Source organism: Mytilus galloprovincialis, chromosome 14, assembly GCF_965363235.1.
Source record: "Mytilus galloprovincialis chromosome 14, xbMytGall1.hap1.1, whole genome shotgun sequence".
In the NCBI taxonomy this organism is placed as follows: Eukaryota; Metazoa; Mollusca; class Bivalvia; order Mytilida; family Mytilidae; genus Mytilus; species Mytilus galloprovincialis.
In genome coordinates, this window is record NC_134851.1 from 61,122,954 (window position 1) to 61,146,213 (window position 23,260).

At 33.9% G+C, this 23,260-nt stretch overlaps 1 protein-coding gene and 1 long non-coding RNA gene across 2 annotated transcripts in view; one reads left to right on the forward strand and one right to left on the reverse strand.

Annotated features, from left to right (window-relative positions):
* The first annotated feature begins 853 nt into the window (after nt 1-853).
* Nucleotides 854-5,061, forward strand: LOC143058229 (uncharacterized). Its single transcript, XR_012972954.1, has 3 exons — nt 854-958; nt 3,643-3,730; nt 4,426-5,061. It is a non-coding gene; the product is annotated as an uncharacterized LOC143058229 (long non-coding RNA).
* Nucleotides 5,062-12,702: 7,641 nt separating this feature from the next.
* The window catches only part of LOC143058133 (uncharacterized), a 50,634-nt gene continuing 40,076 nt past the window's right edge, over nt 12,703-23,260 (reverse strand). The window contains exons 28-34 of the mRNA XM_076231594.1: nt 22,506-22,628; nt 21,268-21,319; nt 20,412-20,701; nt 19,203-19,322; nt 18,199-18,250; nt 13,267-17,022; nt 12,703-12,722 (exon numbers count right to left, since the gene is read on the reverse strand). Coding sequence (XP_076087709.1) covers nt 12,703-12,722; nt 13,267-17,022; nt 18,199-18,250; nt 19,203-19,322; nt 20,412-20,701; nt 21,268-21,319; nt 22,506-22,628 — 4,413 coding nt within the window. The remainder of the gene's footprint in view (nt 12,723-13,266; nt 17,023-18,198; nt 18,251-19,202; nt 19,323-20,411; nt 20,702-21,267; nt 21,320-22,505; nt 22,629-23,260) is intronic.

Here is a 23,260-nt window from a genome sequence, read left to right on the forward strand (position 1 = left end):
TTTTCAATCCCAAAATAGAGAAGAGGTCCGGTATACAGACTTATTAAAAAGTCCAGATGAGAAGTTTAACTTGCTTTTCTATTCCCGGCACTTTTAACTTAACGCATGCAAAAAAAAAAATGCAGTACCTGGTTACAGTTGCGCATTGACAAATTATAATCTTTCGATTAAATGATCTTAAATCTATATGGTCTTTATTTTAAAAGTTATAAAATCTAAATGTAAAGTGATCTAAAATGTTCAATATTAATGAGTATTTTCGCTGTGAAATGAATCTAAGGTCGTCTAAAAGTGTATACATGTGTATTTGACCCGACTACTGACTACATAGTAAACTATTCATTATGTACCTATAAGGGGGGTCTGAGCGGGACTCGGGATTGTCGAGGCGTATTTTTTGTAAACGTGACACATGAAAGTCAAATTATGAGGGAGGGTAGGAGGGGTACTGATCCCGAAATCCCGAGCTTAAAAACACGAAATCCCGAAATCCCGGGCTTAAAAAACACGAAATCCAGAGGTCCCGAAATTCGAAAAAAGAATTATCGTATCCCGAAAGGGTCAATCCCGAAATCCAGAGCTTAAAAACACCCGATCCCGCAGTCCCGATAAAGGTCATATCCTCCCTCAAATTATTGTGCCATGAAAACGCGAAATGAAGTTTAGCGGGACATGGGAAATTACAAAAATAGCAGAATAGTTCAATTACATAGTGTACGCGGGATGGCATCATGCGAGAATCTAAAAGAATAAGTAGTAACTAAGCGGGATCCGTGAACAGAACCCCCAATGAGACCCCCATTAGTTGTGGCTTATTTTGGTCTTTTTAGTTAGTTTCTTTCCCCTACATTATATTACTTGACCGTTTTTGTAAAACAACAGCACTCGAGGTCTGACAGTATTTTACCAAGAAATGCACAAAATATTCAAAAAGAAGGCCTAGAAAATTTAAATATTGGTATGCACACATACTCCCCTATCAGCACAGACAATTATATTTTTGTAAAGGCGCCAAACTCGTTTCTAATATTTATAATAGAACCGAAAAGAAAATGGAAATGGAAATGGGGAATGTATCAAAGAGATAACAACATGACCAAAGAGCAGATAACAGCCATAGGTCACCGATGGGTCTTCATTGCAACGAGAAAATCCCGCAACCTGAGACTGGGGTGGATCTAGTCATATAAAGGAGGGGTTCCTAACCCAGGACAATTTTATTTTTTTGGGGGGGGGGGGTGTCCAACTACATGTCCCCATTCAAATGCATTGATCGTCCAATAAAGAAAGGGGGGTTCCAACATGTCCAACCTTCAGCCCCCCCCCCCCTGGATCCATGCCTGTGAGGCATGCTTTAGCTTGCCATTAAACAAAAATGTATACTAGTTGAGTGATAATGGATGTCATACTAAACTCTTCAATATAAAAAAAAAAGAAACTAAAATAAAAATCATACAAAGGTCACAAAGGCCATAACTTCTGGCTCCTGAATTAGGAAAAGTGCAAAATGCAGTGAGGATAAAAGCCTTTAATACTGTAAATTCCTGAAATTACAATTATATAAATCATCTCACATCTTTGTGCATTTCTTGAAATTGGTCATATTAATAAAATGCATGCAATATTTTCAGAAAATTTCAATATATAGGCTTTTAAAAGTCAATCTTGTGCATGATTATCAATGATTATACTCGCACAATTAACACATGTGGTTCTCAAAACTCAGAGGTGTCTATGCTATTTATGACAACATTTTAATCAAGTATAAATTTACAAAACATGTTGAGAACTATATGATTTTTAAGTTTTTAAGCATAGATATAGTAGGTCAGGATCTGGGAACTCTCACTGACTGACTGAGCACATGAATTCAACACTAGTTTTTTGGTGGTGTTGCTTAGTGTTTTGTTTTGTTTTTCTTTTCTGCATCTTATGTTTTGCCTTGGCATTGTCAGTTTCTCTTTCATTGCCTTTGGTTTTTTTTTGTTAAGTTAAATAACAAGTCACAAGAGAGAAAAAAACAAAAAAATATGTGAAAAAATGGCTTAGTTCAGTATATATTAAGGACAACAAATAGCTAAATAAGAAAAAAGAAAAAAGAAAATTCCTTTTCTATGTACAGTCAATTGTCTGATAATCTAGAAGATAGCCTGATTTGGTCTAATTCTCCTGAATTCTAGCAGGTACTTTATTCCAACGTTTTTAATTCAAACAAACCATGTCTTAGATAGTCTTGGAATTAGAATACATTAATCATAAAATTTTCATAATACTTTGGTGAATTATCTATTGATATAATCATGATAATTAAGCTCCTTTTTAATTTTTAGGGATTTTAAATTTTTAATTTAAAGTTAGGGATTTTATTCATAAAAGGGGGGATTTTTCCAGTACGTATACTATTAATAATGCTTTGAGCAATTTTCATGAAACTTGGTGAATTATTTTTGTATAACATAAACATGATAATTTTCCTTTTAATTTAAAAAAAAATCTGATTTATGTCATTGTACTATCATGACTTGGGATTAGGATAGTCTCAAGAATGCTTTCATAAATTTTTATGAAACTTTGGTGAATTGTTTTTATATCTTGACAAACTCCCTTTTTATTGTTATGACCCAAAGTGGAGGGGGCATAAAGTTTAACACTTGTCAGATCGTTTGTCCGTCTGTCCCAAAGTTGTTTTTTGTTCTCTTACAGTACTTTAGTTTGCCTCAACCAAATTCAATTAAACTTTTACAAAAGCTTGTTATCACAATTCTCATATCAAGTTTGAATTTTGGTGATGTCAGTGTTACTGTACTAGAGTATCAGAGTTATGCCCCTTTAGAAATGGGGAAAATATGCTGAATTTTTGGTTTCCTGTTCTCTAAAATTTAGTTTGTCTCAACCAAATGTTATGAAATCAATACACAATGCTTATCATCACAAAATACAGATTAAGTTTGAATTTTGGTAGTGTCTCTTTTACTAAATTCTATAGTTTTGTTCTTTAAAAATGGAAAAAAATGTTTCGGCCTTCTAACTTAAGTTTCCCTCAACCAAATTTTATTAAACTTTAAAAAAATACTTTTTATCACAATTTTAATCAGATCAATTTCAATTTTGGTAGTAAAACTTTTACCGTTCTTCAGTTATGTTCCTTTAAAACATTGAATAATATGCAAGTTGGAGTATCATTCCCTATTTATCATGTATATTTTTTTATAAGATGCAGAGTTAAGGAACTTTAGTTGTTGCAAAGTTATTTTAAAATTGTCAATTTTCAAAAACTTTGAAAGGTTTTAGAAATTTATGGATTTGTTAAAAAAATCACAGCCTTAAACTTATAGTCACTTGAGATATATATCTATAAATGGAGCCAAATTATATACATGTTTTATGTCAATAAATACCACTGTTTGTGCATGTTTTGTTTTTTTTTTGGAGGGCAGGGGTCTTATTTGCACAGTGCTCATAGTTTTTTAGTCGATCATTAAAATTCATTTAAAGCTTAAAGACCAGCTATAAGGGCAAGAAGCTTATCAAGCACTCATGGTTTAGATTTTTATTAAACACACATTAATATACATAATGTACATTAAACAGAAAAAAATATTGATCCAAGATGTCATTCAACTTTTACTCTTTTATGTATAGGACAAGAACTATAGAAGATACAGAGAAATTATATACAGCAGAAATGATAGGCAATGTAAAATTTGCAGAAGCCAACTAAACCTAAATGGTAAGGCACCTTTTAATTTTAAAAAAGTTATTGAACTTGAAAGATGATTACTAGTATCATGATTACTATAAAAATTAAAAGATGTGGTATATTAAATATGAAAACTATCATGGCTTTGAGAAAGCAATTGTAGGCCTGTTACGACCTTCAATAATGAGAAAATCCATACCCTATACTATAGTCAAAGTAGGCAGCTATAAAAGACCTAAAGATGAAACATTGAAACAATCCAAACTGTAAAACTAATCATGGTAATTGCCTAGTTTATAACAAAATAAATTACAAAAAATAAATATGACCGGTATGAAACAACAACAACAACAACCACTTAATTTTAGTGTCAGACTAAACTGACAAAAGCTACAGGCTCTGAACTTTGGACAGGCACAATAGGAATATGGCAAGGTTATATAAAAATAAGATGTGGTATGATTGCCAATAAGACAACTCTCCACCAGACAACCAATGATGTAAATTTCCTGCAAACACGGACTTGACTTCTGTAAATCAACTAATTTTTCGTGAATACTTTATTTGGCATTTTATACTTTCTAGTCTACATCGCAGTTATTTATTTTTCTCGAGTTCAAGTTTACTTAATGTATTTTAATAAGGAAAGATACACATGAAATACATTTATTGCTGTTTCTCTCTCCATTTATAACATTTTATTTGTTTATTTTGTGTATTTATAGGTGATCAGACATCTTGGTTTTCATGATCAATAGGTCATTACTGAAGAGGAAACTTATAGTTGAAATTTATTTACATAGTGCATAATTAGATTAATTTGAAATGGAATGTGTGCTTTCCTGCAAAAAAGAAATAGGAAATTTCAACATTATCACATGATAATGACCATAAACAAAATGGAGTTCTATCATAGATACACAAAAACACTATTGCATAAAAGCAACAACATATCTTAATCAAAAGAAAGGAGAATGCTGAACAAATACTATTTTGTTGTTGAAAAAAGGAACACCAGTTTTATCCACTCATTTACATCGCTCCCTCATATCAAATATACAGAAGAAGATCATTGAAGAACAATTTGCAAAAATGATTTCTCTTAGAATTGAAGGGAATTGTTTAGTGAATGGAATAATGTATTCACTGAATTCTTACGTAGTGGATTGAATAACTGTACACAAGCTGAAACAGAAGAAATTCTAATTTAAAATAACACGAAAAGTGTTTATTTTATTATTTAATCTGTAAATATATAAACAAATTCTTTAGAACACCACAAATGGTATGACATTCAAATTGGTTGCTTATTAATGTATCGCATTGAAACAATTACAAAGAAAATAGAAGCATTTGCTCCAAAAAAAATAAATCAAAGTTAAATTTATAAAAAAAGTATAAACAATACCTAGATTTAAACAGTCAGACTGTATTATTTTCAATGTCATTAAAATGTTGAGTCAAACATTTATTAAAGTTTTAAATATCATTTGCATCAATTATACAGTCTTGTAATAATTATATTCATACTGTTTGTATACATGGTGTAGTGAAGAAATGTCAAACAAGTAAAAATAAGGGAAAACATTTCCTTAAGAGAAATTTGATCTTCAGAAATTTCCTTAGAGGAAATTTGAAGAACAACGATTTCCCTAGAGGAAATTTGTTGTCTTGAATTTTCCTCCAAGGAAAAGTGTTTGTCAAAAATTTCCTCACAGGAAAAAGTATTTCCTCCAAGGAAAATTTGAAGCTACAAATTTCCTCACAGGAAAAAGTATTTCCTCCAAGGAAAATTTGAAGCTGCAAATTTCCTCAAAGGAAAAAGAATTTCCTCTAAGGAAAAAGAATTTCCTCTAAGGAAATAGAATTTCCTCAAAGGAAATAATTATGCAGCAAATTCCCTAAGGGAAATCTTTTTCCCTTGAGGAAAAAACAATTTCCCTTGAGGAAAAATCTTTTTCCTTCAGGGAAATTTGATTTCCCTTGAGGAAAAGTACTTTTCCTCTGAGGAAATTGTTGAAAAAAGGGGCATAACTTTTTCAACAGTGGTGCTAGATCCAAAAAATTTTAGGACAAATATCAGGGAACCAATACCAACCAAGTTATCAGCTTTGTTTTGACTTAACTCCAAAAATTAAGGTGACAACTATTGCACTCAGCGGAATTGCAAACTTGTCCCGGAGACTGTTATTAGTCTATATGTTGTTCCTGTCGAAATAACAAACTATACACAATACATTGCTTATAAAGTCCCACATATCCAAAAATCTTTTTTTTTTTATTTTCAAACTCGAAAATAACCCACAGGAAACTTGAAGCATGTGTTTATTATCAAAGTAAAAAAATAACAAGCATCGATGGGCATGATATTTGTGTGATAGACAGATTGGTTGTTAAACGTTTGATTATCTTTCAATCAATTTACTAGTCACGTTTTAACAATCATTATTAGATAGATAAATAAAAAATAGAGATTGCATTTGTATTCTTTGTATTGAAAGAGATCTGCATCTTTTTCAACGCGACAATAAATAATCATTATACAAACCTCATTTGCATGCACAATAAAACCCAATAAGTGAGAAAGGATGATGACACAGTGGTATTCAACATTCCAAACGAGATTCAAACGAAACCAATTGTATTTATTCAAACTCTTATATCGAAAAACTACTGACAAGGCTAGTCAAAAAAAAACGGCAGTTGAATAAAAAGCAACTTAAAGAACATAAGACTGAACGACACGAACTCCACAAAAAAGAATGACATTCGGTGCTCTGATGTGGAAAGCAGATCATACTGTCTATGTGGAACTCTGTCGTGATGCTATTGTAATTAAAATACTGGTTATAGGTCTAAATAGGCCAGTCAAATTTGAGAGAAAAAATGACTGTAAGGCATATAACGATCAAACAACTCGTGACGGCGAAATTTTCGTCGGGATAATTTAAACTTCGATCTCTATGCTCAACATAATCCTTGCAAGCCTCAGATCTCAATCAAAGATATTTGATAGGATAATCAAAACTTATTATATTGTATTTACTGAAAAATTTATGTTTCAAATACAGGCGCTGCTAGAATGTCGCGACATAGAAACGGAATGTTCACAATTGTCGTGAACGGGTGTTATTAACCAACCATCATTATCTTATTGAAGATATAAGTGAAGTAACATGTAGACTATATATGTTGTTATAGACTTTATTTCAAGTTCAATTCAGTAAATGAAATCAACATCGTCTTTAAAATTGGATAATTCAGCGAAGGGTCATCATCTACTAAACAGAACGTGAAGTTGAAGAATACTGCTTATTCAACTTTTAAATGGAGCTCCTTTATGAAGTCTCATGGTAAGAAGGTTAGCAATATTATTTCAAAAGGATTTAAGATAATAAAAGAAATAGGGTCTCCGTGATAGAATCGTCCAAAAACAGAAAAAGTAGAAAAACACAATAATGAACGTTTTTGTGTTATACAGAAGTCAGTTAATCGAAGTCCCTTTTTATTTGATTTCCGCTACTTTTGACAAAATTCGCTGTTTTAGAATCTAAATTATTCTGAGTAATTTTTCAAAAAGCGTACACCATACGTTGTGATTAGTTCAAAACATGATAAACAATTGAAATTCAACCAATGCTGTATGGTTATTTTTATTTTGGTGTACGAACAATGAGTTTATCCATCGTCCTCTGGATTCTAAAAAGACGAACTAGCTTTCATACAATGAAATTTTTATAACAAGTGGAAATTTGATATAAAAATGTAGGATAAAACGCATTTGAACTCATTGAATGCAAGCGTGAATTCTAGTTGGTTAAACACTCGTGAACGTGCTGTTTCTTTGTTTCTCCACTGTGGCAAAGTTGTACAAGAATATATTCCTTTAGCTGTAAAACTATGTGATAAAACCGTTCGGAATTTAGGATCCCAATCCTCTTCAATTTCGTACTTTGTTTGCATTTTTGTTTTCACTCGAGAGTCACCGATGAGTGATTTCTTATCGAAACACGAATATTGGTTATTCCTATTTTATATGATAAGTTTGGTTACCCTTTTGTGAAAAAAAACAAAATACTTGATGAAAGGTATGTGTTGTTCTTTATCGGACATCAACTATTATTTGAAAGAAGGCACCTCAACTTCATAATGCCCTTAGACTTTGTACTTGGCATTTCAATTATGGTAGAAGCATCGTTTTGGAATTAAGAACGATAACTCTTTCTACACGATCCATCTGAAAAGTTTCGTCACTCTCGTAAAATCTCGTACGATGATCTTGTTTTAATGGCGGCCAAATTTAACGTTTTAACGCGATCTTGAATAAACGGAACAGATCGGAATAATTTCGATGTTAACTTACGACACTAATTTGTATTTGTTTGATAAAACAAGAATTCAGAAATTTTGGTAACTTGTGTGGCTTATTTAAATTTTATTGTACCACGGAAATTACCGAAGTTAGGACAACAACATTTGACGCCATGTTTCGTCTGCTCCACCATTCCATTATCAGTGAGGTCAAAACAAATTACCTCAATAATCACAGGTACTTCATTTAAAAGTCACAAAATCATAGTAAACGATTACATATTTAGCGTAAAAGTTCCGTCCAGGCATGGGAACACAGAAAAAACTTCTGCAGGCAATACATCTCAGATTTTTTGTTATGGCCATGCGGCATGCGGGGTAAACTCCGGTGTACTGGTTGACCATGAATACTTATGTGCATCTGCCACATTATTCCCCACATCAAGGAAAAATGATAAGTTTACTGTTGAATGTGATCTCTGCTTTTTATGTAGTCAATGACGAATCCAGCATTTTTCGAGGGCCTGCTGACGGGGCGCTCTAGTCATGCTTCAGTGATTCCCTATATAGTCAACAATTTTTTCCCATGAAAAGGGGGGACCGTCCCCCCTCTGGATCCTATGGTAGCCCACAGACTAATTTAAACATAAAAGAATATTCAAATAATTCACAATCTTCTTATTCTGTACTTCCTTTGGCTAACTCTCAACAAATTTTTTCATTGATTATGTCACACCTTAAACAGTCCCAGGAGATGGAAACTGTTTTGTTTTCCCTCTCTCAGTTTAATTATAAAAGGAGACTTGAGTCTGAGTAGTACATTTAAAACTGACTACTGTATATATGGTATACTCCCATATTGTCCAAAATTGGATTTTATGGGAAGATGGAGTTATGATAACCAATGAGAATACCATGACTTTGATAGGTATATACAGGGCATGTTACTTGGAAGTGTGTGGGGTACATCTAGCTGCAGCAGACTAGTCACCTGCATATTTTATGCACCAGTTTCAACCTGTCAGATAAGAAAATTCACTCTACCAAGTACTTTATCACTATATCACTATCAGGTTCACATTATATTTCAACCTATATTTATATTTAGCAATACACACTTATGGTTATATAACATCACAGTACCAAAATTGTACTCAGTAACCAAATTGCACCTTTTTAGTCAAAAAAACTGCAAAAATCTTGCAAGTTTTCTTTCACCATGTGGATTTATCTTATTATCATCTTTTTATAATGAGCAAATTAAAATTGTTACCAGCATCCTTTTCTTCAAAAAGGAATAGTTTTTAAAAAGCATGGAATAATGTCAAATTGTTCGAAATATTTGAAGAAATAAAACAAAATCTGTTAATATCCCAGTTTTAAGGATTTGAACATGTAATGATGTATGGAATTTGGGAAATGACCTCATTACATCATGATGAATTGTTTGGATGTAATTTCAAACCTATTTTTCAATGACTCTACATGGACTCAAAATTAAATTGGTGTAACTATATTGTAGACAAGGAAAGTCTTCAAAATAACCAAAGAATAAACTTTTGTCTGGTACATAAAAAAAAGTTGGTGACAATTTGGGTACAATTTGGGTATTCTCATGTTAGCAACTTCACAACAGAACTACAAATTTATTTTAATGACCAAAAAAAAAAAGTACAAAACTAAAGGCAATAAAATGTTTTGCCACGCATAGCCAGATAGGACCACAGATGTATATTAAGCATATAAAAAACACCAAATTTTTTATGTCAGTTGAAATCAAACATATTTTAATTTTGGATCCTTTAAACCTCAATATGGACTAATTTGAAAACAGGTATCAGGTGAATTCACATATTTTTATTCAGCAGAAGTCTCTAACTTCATATCTTCTTAATTTCATATGATAGTAAGTCCTACAAAAATATTGAAAATTTGTACATTTAATTTTTTTTCTAGCTTCTCTCATGTGAAAGCAGTACCTTTTTGGTCACTATGTATGTGTTGCGTCTAAATAAGAATTGTAACACTTTATAGTGACCGAACAGGTTAAATAAATACTTCTGAAGAAATCGAAAAAGAAGACAACTTGAAACAGCACCAGCCATACATGTATGTATGAATAAAAACTCAGATCAGAATAGCATGGACAATGTTGCATCTATATATATGCTAGATAAGTATAATCAATGTAAATAAGGTAATTTTTGGAAGAAAAACCCAAAATTAAAAAAAAAATACCCCCAATAATGTTGTACCATAACCCCAAAATCAATTCTAAGCTTCCTTTTGTGTATTGAACCCCCTAGTGAAATTTCATGGAGATCCATTATCTTATACTCAAGTTATTGTCTAAAACCAAATGTGTCTTCTTGAAAACAACTATGACATGATTAAGCAAATTTTTGACATACTTGTATTTTCCATTTCCATTCTCAATTTTATTTTGCTGTCATATAAGAACTTGAAAAATAAGCTACATCATGTACATGTAACAAAAACAAATATCTGCAAGAAATGACATAAAACCATAAAACCGACTCTGAATTTAATAGTACATGATATTGATGTAGAACTCACAAACTGGAGATGATCAGAAATACAAATGGTTTTTATTCGAGTCAGATTTGTATTACCGAAACCCTTCAGCGATATCAATTCAAATTATTTAGTCAAAATTTAACACTAGTATTGAGGTTTATCATAACAGTCAAATTGGAAAATATGGCCTTAATAATAATTATCACCTAAAAAATACGGTGTACAGACTGACATGTGCGGTTTGGGAAGTTTTTATGTTTTTAGATACATAAAAGTTAAATTTATTTTGCATATCTGAAAGGTAAAAACATTTTTGGTAAAGATCTGGATTCAAAATATTTTTTTTTGTCCTATGCTTGAACAGATTTTTTATTCATCAATTTTGGAATCAGAATTTTTTTCAGGGAAAATAGCATAACCCCTCATGCCTTTTCAAGTTCTATGTTGTTTCCCTAAACATTTTCCATCTGAACTTTATTTTAGACATAAACAATACGTTAATGTAGCCTTCGACATTCGTTCTGAACATGCATGAAATATTTGCCACTGGACATTAAACAACAAACAACCATCAATACATAGGAAATTGTCTTAGTATAAAGCTGGCATTTAAGGTAGCGCCTTCATCATATTATGATCGACTCTAATGAGTCCAGTTTAAACATATATCGCGTCATCAATACCTAATATATTGTTTTAGGCATATCCATACAAGTCATTAAATGTCAGTTGCCTCTAATAAGATATAAGAAGATGAGGAATGAGTAACAATCAGAAAAATCTCTATCCAAGTCAAAATTTGTAATGTAAACAATTATATAGGTCCTAGTACGGTCTTCAACACGGAGCCTTGGCTCACACCGAACAACAAGGTATCAAAGGCACCAAAAATGACTATTGTAAACCATTCCAACGGGAAAACCAGCGACTTAAAATATATATAACAACTACTGAACATCAGATTCCCGACTTAGAAACTTTGTATAAGTGATCAGTGTGCTCTTTTGTTTGAATGTTTTAAGCGTTATTCTTACATGATAGAAACGTCGTGTTCTTATTTACTTGTGATAAATCTATTAAATGACAGAACGTAGTTGACGTAGTTTATTTAGTTTTAAAATATTATATAGCCACTATCAAAGTGGATGTTCAGTGTATATAAATAAAAAAGGAGACCAATAGAGAAAATATATAATTGTTCAGAATTCATACTAAATTCTTCGTCATCTTGTGATTGTTCATAGGTTGAAAATGTTAAAGAGAAATCATGTTAATAAAAATATCTCTCTCATGCAAAATGTATGATTCTTTTCCCGGCCTTCGCTGTACGTTTGTCCTCTTTGTTTTTGTTTTTAAACTCGTCTATTTATAAGTTCTTGATTTTGAAATATGTTAGTCTCTAGTATCACTAAGGAGACATGTGATTGTCGAATTACACATCTTTGCAGACAAATTATTACTGTTAAAGGACACTTGTTGTTGACTTTGTTTAGTAAAATGATGATTAAATGTGCACTAATTTGAATGATTTAAGTTCTATCGTGCTGTTGTAAAGAAATGTGCACGTCGTATGAAAACTGGAAATAGTCCAATTTACAACAAATATTTAATTATTCCAACTGTTGCTATGGTGATGACAATGGAGACAGTTTTATTGAAAGGCACAACTGCTCCAGAATCTGAAAAAAGGAAGACATGAAGTAAATATTGGTTTAAAACTAATGGCATTACTATGTCCCGAATCTTGTTAAAAAATGGTCTCAAGTGAAAAAACATCTGTTAAAAACAATATATTGTATAAATATGTGAAGAACATCAGTAAAGTTAGCGAGCGGGAAATGTATAAATAATAAAGACAGAAAATGGCACGGTCAACGTACCTCCTACAAAGCCACTGTGATATCTTTTTACTCAACACTCTAGTAAAACTATGAAACAGACATTACATTACGTTGTGCTAAAACTATGTCCGTGCTTATATAGTAATCTTGACGTGGCTTTTCAAGCAATTTATTGCATGCTAACTTCATCACTTATAGAAAGTATATATACACATACAAGAAATGTTAAGAAAAACGCGTTATTCCAAAGCAAAATAATACAACCGAAACGATTTCTCTTTTCGTTACGATAGAAAATTAAAAATTTTTTATTTACATCTTGACATAAAAGTCTGCATTATAATGATCAATTAATTATTTAAGGACACATAGATTCATTCAAAGACAAAGATAAATAATATAATTTTGGATGTAACGCGCCTTCTGATTGGCTGACGTTATTTTGTTATTAGCCCATATACATAATTTAGTCATGTGACCGTGACGTCATTAACTTTTTTTTTATAGTTTTCTACTGTTTAAAATGGAATTTACAATTACATTATAAATTATGACTGTAATATTGTTTCTGTCTATTCAAAATAACATAAAATATATGGTACACACTGTTACATAACCCGCTACGCGCGTTATTCAGTGTTCACCAAATTTGTTTTGATATTTCTTCATAGACAGAAAAAATATTACAGTCATTCCTTAATTCAATATATAATCAGGTTTGGTGAAATTAAAGATAACCGTTTAAATTGCTAGGTTCATGGAACAATAATGTGAAAAAAATTCAATAGAGGTTCTGTGTTCAAACAAATAAATAAATGCCTTAAATCTTTGAAACTATTACACTAAACTGTAAACAATAAAAAAAATCAATCTTACCAAAATTTAAAGCAGCAAGCTGGGCAGCTGTTGTTGTCGATGTTGTTGTTTGTGTAGATTGTGTAGTTGTTGCAGTTGTTGTTGGTGTAGTTGTTGCAGATGTTGTCATAGTTGTTGTTGGTGTAGTTGTTGCAGTTGTTGTCGTAGTTGTTGTTGGTGTAGTTGTTGCAGATGTTGTCGTAGTTGTTGTTGGTGTAGTTGTGGCAGTTGTTGACGATGTTGTTGTTGGTGAAGTTGTTGCACTTGTTGACGACGTTGTTGTTGGTGTAGTTGTTGCACTTGTTGACGACGTTGCTGTTGGTATAGTTGTTGCAGTTGTTGTCGTAGTTGTGGATTGTGTAGTCGGTGTTGTTGCAGTTGTTGATGCTGTTGTCGATGTTGTTGTCGATGTTGCTGTTGGTTGTGTAGTTTCTGTTGGTGGAGTCGGTGTTGTTAGTGTATGTGTTGTTGGTATCGATTGTGTCGTTGTTAATGTTGTTGTAGATGTAGATTGTGTATACGATGTTGTTGCTTGTGTCGTTGATGCAGTTGTTGCAGAATTTGATGGCATATTACTGCTGGACAGTGTTGGAATGCTACTGCTTGTCGGTTGCATATAACTGCTGGATGTCGGGGGTATATAACTGCTAGACTGTAATGGCACATAAATGCTGGACGTTGGTGGCATATTACTACTGGACAGTGGTGGCATAGTATTGCTGGACAGTGGTTGCATATTACTGCTAGACAGTGGTTGTGTATTACTGCTGGTTATTGGAGGTGTATAACTGCTGGACTGGGGTGGCATAGTACTGCTGGACAGTGGTTGTGTATCACTGCTGGACGGGGGTGGCATAGTACTGCTGGACAGTAGTTGTGTATTACTGCTGGACAATGTAGGTGTATTACTGCTGGACTGTGGGTGCATAGTACTGCTTGACTGTGGTGGCATAGTACTGCTGGACTGTGGTGGCATAGTACTGCTGGACTGTGGTGGCATAGTACTGCTGGACAGTGGTTGTGAATTACTGCTGGACATTATAGGTGTATTACTGCTGGACAGTGGTTGTGTATTACTGCTGAACATTGGAGGTGTAGTACTGCTAGACTGTGGTGGCATAGTACTACTGGACAGTGATGGCATAGTACTACTGGACAGTGATGGCATAGTACTGCTGGACAGTGGTTGTGAATTACTGCTGGACATTGGAGGTGTATTACTGCTGGACAGTGGTTGTGTATTACTGCTGAACATTGGAGGTGTAGTACTGCTAGACTGTGGTGGCATAGTACTACTGGACAGTGATGGCATAGTACTACTGGACAGTGATGGCATAGTACTGCTGGACAGTGATGGCATAGTACTGCTTGACTGTGGTGGCATAGTACTGTTGGACAGTGGTTGTGTATTACTGCTGGACATTGGAGGTGTATAACTGCTAGACAGTGGTGGCATATTACTGCTGGACAGTGGTTGTGTATTACTGTTTGACGATGGTGGCATATTACTGCTGGACGGTGCTGGCATATAATTGGTGACCGGTGTTGGCATGTAACTGCTGGACAGTGGTGACATAGTACTGCTGGACAGTGGTGACATAAATCTGTTGGACGCTGTTGACATAATACTGCTTGACGGTGCTAACATATTACTGGATAGTTGTGACATATAACTGCTAGACGGGGGTGGCATGATACTGCTTGACGGTGGAAGCATATTACTGCTGTGTGGTTGTGGCATATCACTGCTGGGTGTAGGTGCCATATTGCTGCTGGACGAAAGTGGCATATTACTGCTGGATGGTAGTGGTATATTACTGCTGGACGGAGGTGTCATATAACTGCTGAAAGGAGGTTGCATATTACTGCTCGACAGTGGTGGCGTAATACTGCTGGATGGCTGTAGCATATAACTGCTGGAATGAGGTGACATAATACTGCTGGATTGTGAAGGGATATTACTGCTGGACGGTGGTGGAATATTACTGCTGTAATTAACTGACATAATACTGCTTGGCGGAAGTGGTATATTACTGCTTGACGGAGGTGGCATATTACTGCTTGACAGTTGTGGCGTAATACTGCTGGATGGTTGGGGCATATCACTACTGGACTGATGTGACATAATACTGCTGGATTGTGAAGGGATATTACTACTTGACGGTGGTGGCATATTACTGATTGGCGGAAGTGGCATATTACTACTAGATGGTTGTGGCATATAACTGCTGGACTGAGGAGGCAAATTACTGTTTGACGGGGGTGGCATATTACTGCTAGACTGATATATCATATTACTGCTGGACGGAGATGGCATGTGACTGATAGAAGGAGAAAGAATATTACTAAAGGACGTTGGTGGCATAGTACTGCTGGATGGTGGTAGCATATTAATGCTGGACGATGGTGGCATATAATTGCTTGACGGATATATCATATTACTGATATATGGAGCTGGCATACTGCTGAAAGGTGCTGACATAATACTGATGGGTGGTGGTGGCATATTACTGCTGGACGGTGGTGGCATATTAATGCTGGATGGTGATGGCATATTACTGCTGGATGGTGGTAGCATATAATTGCTGGACGGATAAATCATATTACTGCTGGACGGTGGTGGTATATGATTGCTGGAAGGTGGTAACATATTACTGCTAGACGTAGGTGGCATATTACTGCTGGACGGAGGTGGCATATAATTGCTAGACGTAGGTGGCATATAACTGCTTGACGGATATATCATATTACTGCTATACGGAGCTGACATAATACTGCTAGAAGGTGGGAGCATATTACTGCTTGATGGTGGTGGTATATTACTGCTAGACACTGATGGCATAATACTGCTAGACGGTGGAAACAAATTACTGCTTGAAGGTGGTGGCATATAATTGCTTGCCGGATATATCATATTACTGCTGGACGGTTGTGGCATATTACTGCTGGACGGATGGTGCAAATTACTGCTGGACAGTGGTGGCATATAACTATTAGACGAGGGTGACATAATACTGCTAGACGGCGGTGACATAATACTGCTAGACGGTGGTGGCATATTACTGCTGGACGGTTGGTGCAAATTACTGCTGGACGGTGGTGGCATATAACTATTAGACGAGGGAGACATAATACTGCTAGACGGTGGTGGCATATGACTACTAGACGAGGGTGACATAATACTGCTAGACGGTGGTGGCATATTACTGCTGGACGGTGGTGGCATATTAATGCTGGACAAAGATGGCATATTACTGCTAGAAGAGTAGAGCAAATTACTGCTGGACGGTGGTAGCATATTACTGCTGGACAGATAATGCATAATACTGCTTGACAGTGACGGCATATTACTGTTGGACGGTTGTGGCATATTACTGCTGGACAGGTAATGCATAATACTACTTGACAGTGACGGCATATTACTGTTGGACGGTGGTGGCATATTACTGCTTGTCTGTGATAACATATTACTGTTAGACGGTGACGGTATATTACTGCTAGACAGGGGTGGCATATTACTACTAGATAGAAGTGGCATGTTACTAGATGTCGTTGGTTGCATTTGGTCACTTGAAATTGCACCGTAAGAAGTCGTGATTTGTGGATAAGTTGTGCTATATAATTGTGATGATGTTGATACTGTTAAATATGGCGCGCATGAATAACAACATTCAACTGGTACTATCGAACAATAAGTCGGAGAGTTCGCTACCATATCCGAACATGTCCAGCCGTTGGTAAATATTGGTCCCAATCTATCTCCATACAAACAGGATTCTACAAAATAAACAATAAAAATGTTATCTTTACGAATGTTACTTTTATCTATATTTGACGAGACAAAAGACAAAATTTCCCATCAGTTCTCCTTACAACTGAAAAATAAATACACACATTTTAGTATTTTCGAGTATTCAATTCGAGTAAGGACTTCTTCTTTTCATATCTAATTTGTTCATTGTGGTTGCTTTCGATCACTAGCACTTATATTTTAAAGACCTAACATAAAAAGTAAATTTAACAATTTTACCTTCATCCACTGCGTAACAATATGTAAATAAAAATAACATTTGTTTTGCGTCTGACGTGCGTTAACATTTAACAACATGTAATAAGTCATTTTTCGAAAATCACTCTTATGTTAGAAATTTGATCCGGAAATAATGTTGTAAGATGGTTTCAGTTAGATTGAAGGCCTTCACTGGAAAACATAGTTGCATCTGGAATTTCAATGTTCATCCTTCATACTAATTTGCTAAGAGAGATGGACGGCTGTCGAATATTAATTCTAATGCAATTTGTATGTAACAATTTTTTTCATTGGCTTAAAGTTGCCATCAAATCCACAGTTGACCAGGCGTTACTAAGGATGGACCCGCCATTTTGAATTGTTGAATCAACAAATGTTCGATTATTACTATATGATCGAAAATAAAACAACACCTACCTCGAATTCGCCGTTTTAATGTAATTTTATCCGAATTTGAATCGTTCAGGTAACGCAATAATCTCCAGTTTGTAAGTTTTCATTTGTATGACGTCACGTTTAGCAATGACGTCTTTGCGCAAAAATCTTTCATGAAGTTTCGCGGATTTTTTTTATTTGTCATATTTAGACTATTTCTCTGCTACGCGTCGCCAGTAAAACTGCATTTGCGACCGTCAAATCTACAATTGACGGTGGCAACTCTTCAACTACAGTACTGTTATTCCTTAAATGTATACTCAGGACGCGAACATAATAATATGTGTATATAAACCCCTTTTTTGTACTTAATCTCATCCTAAGTTGAATTTTTAACGTGCTAGTGCGCAAGGTAATCATTTTTCATCAGTGTCAAAAAGACGTAGACTTTAGCAACTATAGGTATCATTCGTCTCAACTCGGCCGATTCCGTAAGGAGAGTAGGGGATTCTACCGAGGATTGCTGAATGCTATAGGTATAGACTTACCATCACCAGAAGGTGCAGATGAATCTGTAATACATACACCAGATATACACCACTGAAAAAATAAATAACAGATTTGAGCTATTTTTAGAAATGAAGATCTTGATTTATGTCAAAATATTTCTCAGGTACATCTTTATATAAATACCTAACGTAACATACTGACGTTAGTCAAGTATTGTTTCACCTGAAGATTGTTATTTAAACATGCAAGTACTAGTGAATTAAAACTATCCATACCGGAAATGTAGGATTTATTAGTAATGAATATATATTTATATACACAAGAACATTTATTGTGGTGATCTTTAAATATACTGGTATATAGACATGATAGATGAAGAAAACATATTCTTAATTCTTTTGAAAGAAGCATCCCTTTTTATATAATTTTCGCATCAATCAAAAGTTCATTCAAAAGATTTGGTCACATGCAATTTCTATTTTTAACTAGCTTACCCGACAGACGCAGTTAAAGGTTAGCCTTATATAATCGGTTATAGAACGGGGAAAACAATTGAAGGATTGGTGACGTATATCATTAAATATTTGAATGCAAAAAAAAACGAAAAGGGTATTTGACGGCATATTTTACAAAACGTTAAAATAGTATTCAATTATATGAACGTGTCAAATACAAGAAACAAGTTTTAAAAAAGCTTTGCTCTTTAATAGAAAATTTTTTTTTTTTGGTTGATTTACTCCCGGCTTGTAACTAATGTAACCTCTCTCTCTCTCTCTTGTTTTGTAAATCTTGTAAATATATACTGCTTGTATTTGTATTCATTGTGCCGATTTTGTGCATAAATTGAATCAACTACTGTGGATTCATCTATTTTCGTGGGTACCAATTTTCATGGATTGAGGAAAACGTTTCATGGATATATGATTTCGTGGTTTTGGCAAAGTCTGCGAAATTCGTTGAAAATTGATATAAGTGGTCCCCTGTACCCACGGAATCCACGAAAATGGGTATACAACGAAAAATAATGAATTCACAGTAATACCTTTTTATTTCCGCACATCGTTCCATCTATGACTGTAGCTGACAAACAACTAGACGTGTTGGTGGGATTTGCGCACCATAAGTTTGTACAGATAGAGGTAAAGTCACCGTTGTATGGTGCCTGGAACAAAACAGATTACTCATTAAGAATGTCATACGTACCAATTTGAAAGATCCGTTCAAAAGTCTTAATTTTTAAAACCTAATAAGCATGTGTTTTGATTATAAAGCAATACATCTATAATGTCCGTTTCATTTAGTATGGCATACCTATAGTTGTTAATGTCTGAGTCATTTTGTTTTTTTTGTGGATAGTTGTCTCATTGGCAATCATACCACATCTTCTTTTTTATACCTCAGATTTACTCCATTTAAGGTGCAACATGATGGTATGAATCTTGAAATTTGAGGATTTTAATGGAAATCGCTAATCGAGCAATTATCTTCTATGTTTTAAGCAAGATTGACAACAAGTTTCGTACTGAACTGTTTATAGGTGCAGTCATAACCTGTACCTCAAGTTTACTTGATAACCAGTCATTTGTACTTGTCAAAGTAACCTGTAGCAGGATTGAGGACAGCTCTGATCAGTCTTAGGATTTGTTTTATCTTGCAAGCATTGCATTTTAAAGATGTCTAGACATGTATCAAACGACTAAATTACTTTAATTTCTGATTCCATCAATAAGTTTAAACTCAGAAAATGAGTATAGTTTTCACAGTTATAATAGATTCATGACCTTCGTCATATCAGCTTCGATAATTGTACCAGCCTTAATTGCATAACCCTAGTTATAGTTCTTTAATTACACGAAGCATGTATTCATCTTTTCCTTTTTATATCAGGCGTAGGGTTTAAATATTCATAATAAAGTTCAATTCAAGAAAATGCTTCGGACGAAAAGAAATTAAACTAGTTAAATTTTTATTTACTAGGGTCGATAGAATTGTTGGACTTTTTAAGTCCCTGGCCGTAGCGTCAGGTCAGATATCCGAGCTGTTGTACTAACTTGGCCTATAAAAATATCTTTTATTTTAAACACTCAAATTATCCAAGTACCTCAGATCATTTTTTCTTTTTTTCAGTTCTTTATCGGTTTTTTAAACTCGTCATGACAAGTCACGTGTTTGTTTTGTAAAAAGCATTAGCCCACACATATTTTGTTTGAGAGTTAAACGATATGAAAACTCCAATTTTATATACACTTACCCGGCACATGAATGATCCAGCGCCACGATTACTTTCACATTGTAAATCTATGTCTTGAGGTTGTAGTGGCAGACTGCTTGTGGACGTAGGTGGCAAAACAGTGGTTGTCGTTAAAGTTGACAAAGTTGTCGAAGATGATAGGGGAGTTGTTGTTGGTAGGTATGGGGCACAAGAATAACAACAAGTTATAGCGTTCGATGGACAGTTATTTGGAGCATTTGCAACCATATCTGCGCATGTCCAGCCGTTGGTAAATACGGCTCCTAGCTTATCTCCATATAAACAGGATTCTGCAAGAATATTTTGTTAACGGTCAGGTAATTTAGCAATTATTAGTTGATAAGAAAATACTTCGATTAATTTGAATGAGATAGTATACCAACAACGCAAATTTATCAATTTACTCTTATTTTGCAATATGGTAACTGATTTAAAAAATACCAAAGCCACTTTAATGTGACATAGACTACTTTTTATTATGTACCTTACTAAATGAAGGTTTTTAGCAGAAATACAAATCCAAAGCAGCGAATTTTGTACGATTTGTCGGTTTGGTGTATATCATTTCAGATAAAATCAGTAGCAAAAAATAATGTAAGTAAATGTATATGTGAATATTTAACCAAGATAGTTGAAGTGAAATGAACTAATTGGAAATTTTCACGGTGATGGAGTAATTGTTTTTAATTATATTTTATACGATTAAACTGTTCCTTGTTGTTCGGCCTCATATATAACATTGACATCCTTATATTTTCCCAAAAAGTTTCAACTGGGATGAAAAAAACTTTAATAAACATAATCTTTTATTACAAGATAGCTGATAGATATCAAATAATAATAATCAAATATTTACCATCGCCTGCTGGTGCGTTTGCATCTGAGGTACAAGCTCCTGACATACACCACTAAGTTAATGTAAAAGAAAATATAAAATATTGTAATCAAATGAAAATCCAAAAATGAGATTCAAAAAGGGATTATTTCTGATCAGTAAGGTTTTTTATTTGTTTTTTTTTCAAATTTGCGCAATTTTGTAACTCGAAATAATAGGCTTAATGTAATAATTGACTTAACCCTTTCCCTCTCAGGCATTTAAGACTTTTGCTTATCGAAAAGACACTATCAAAGTTAAAATGATTACTGCATTCGCATCAATGGTCATACACATGCCATGTTGGGCTCAAATGAAAGATGATTGGTTAAAATTTAAAAAAAATAAGTTTGAAGACTGTTGGAGAAAAAAGTTAAAAATTACGAAATCCTGGGACAAAAAGTCGTGTAGAGACATAAGGTTGCGCTAATAGGATCAGGTTTTGGTAAACACCCATTGCCTCGAGTCTGTTGTCTGATTTTTACGCACATCTAGGAGGAATTCACTCTTTAAAATGTCATTGTTTCATTGAAATATACATGTTCCTTTATTCAAACAAAAGTGTTTTCAACTTTATCATTGCGCAACACTAACGAAACCATGTTTTTTTACATCTATTTCAACTTTGCACTCATCGAAAGGTTGGCACTGCGCTATAAGTGTTTTTTCAAGAAGTTCTGCTTTTTGGTTTCTCGCATATCAAGTAAATGATTATATAACCTTCCAAACGTTGATCTCGATAAAAGCTTCCTCATCTCATGTAAAGTCACTCTAAGTCTCGTTTACAATTCTGCTTATGTCGTTCATTTTGGGCTTTTATTGTGGTGTCAACACCACATCTGAGTATAGTTTGTCGGTTGCAGTTTTTGACACCTCTCATCATCACACTTCCTCGGGTAAAACTTGACGACCCCAAGGAGACAAATCTTCACAAACTTCTCATTCCTGTAAATGTGGAATTGTTGTTTTCTGTTTTGTTATGGGTTAGGTTTTTTTTTGGCGGGGGGAGATATCTTTGTTCTTAATCTAGCTTTTTGGGTATTAATTAGTGCAAAAGTTTTATTGCAGTGAGTTTTTAATAATGTTTCGAAATAGGTTCTGTGTTTCTTATGTGAATACAGTTCAGTATACATTTAGTTTTAGCGTAAAAACATATTTGATATTATTACTAATAAAACAAGTAATACGACAAGATTAAAATTAAATTTGACGTATGCTACCTTTTGATTGCCACACAATGTACCATCTGCGGCTGTCTGTCCGTAACAGGTTGACGAATTAGATGATGGGTTTGAACACCACAGCGTTGTACATAAAGATGTAAAGTTTCCGCTATACAATCCCTAAAACAAATATTCAAATAGTATTAATTATTGAGTTTAATCAATAATTGATACATTACATAGTCATTTTTGTCGGTGAGTTCCAGCGCCTGTGAGTCAATGCGATTTTCATATGTATCTTATTTATCTCTACTAGTTGAGACATATAAAAATAAACAATAAAATATGCTAGGCCTTTAGTTATCTTGACTTTACCTTTCATGTTCAATGACGCATTTATTCATGAATTCCATCAATGTTTATTTTTATAATGTAGAATACATGTTATCGTGCGAATAGTAAATAGTTATCAATAGTAAATGCCACACTTCAATGTACCTACTAGAGTATCTTATACATGAAACGACCAAATATAGATATATTAAATGTTCCCATATTTAACATAGTTTGAACTATATAAGGCTTTACAAATATGCGTTATCTTTGTAATATATACATATATAAGAGGGAAAATTCAAAAACTACAATCTGCTGTTTATATCCTTACCAATAAATATGTACGGCATCTATTATAGCTTCTAACATTTTGTGATTTACTTGATAGATCTGTTGTTAAAATTGTTTTTTAAATTTGTTAAACATGTGATGTAATTTTTAAAGGAATTCATCCGTCAAAGCCCCTTTTTGGTCTA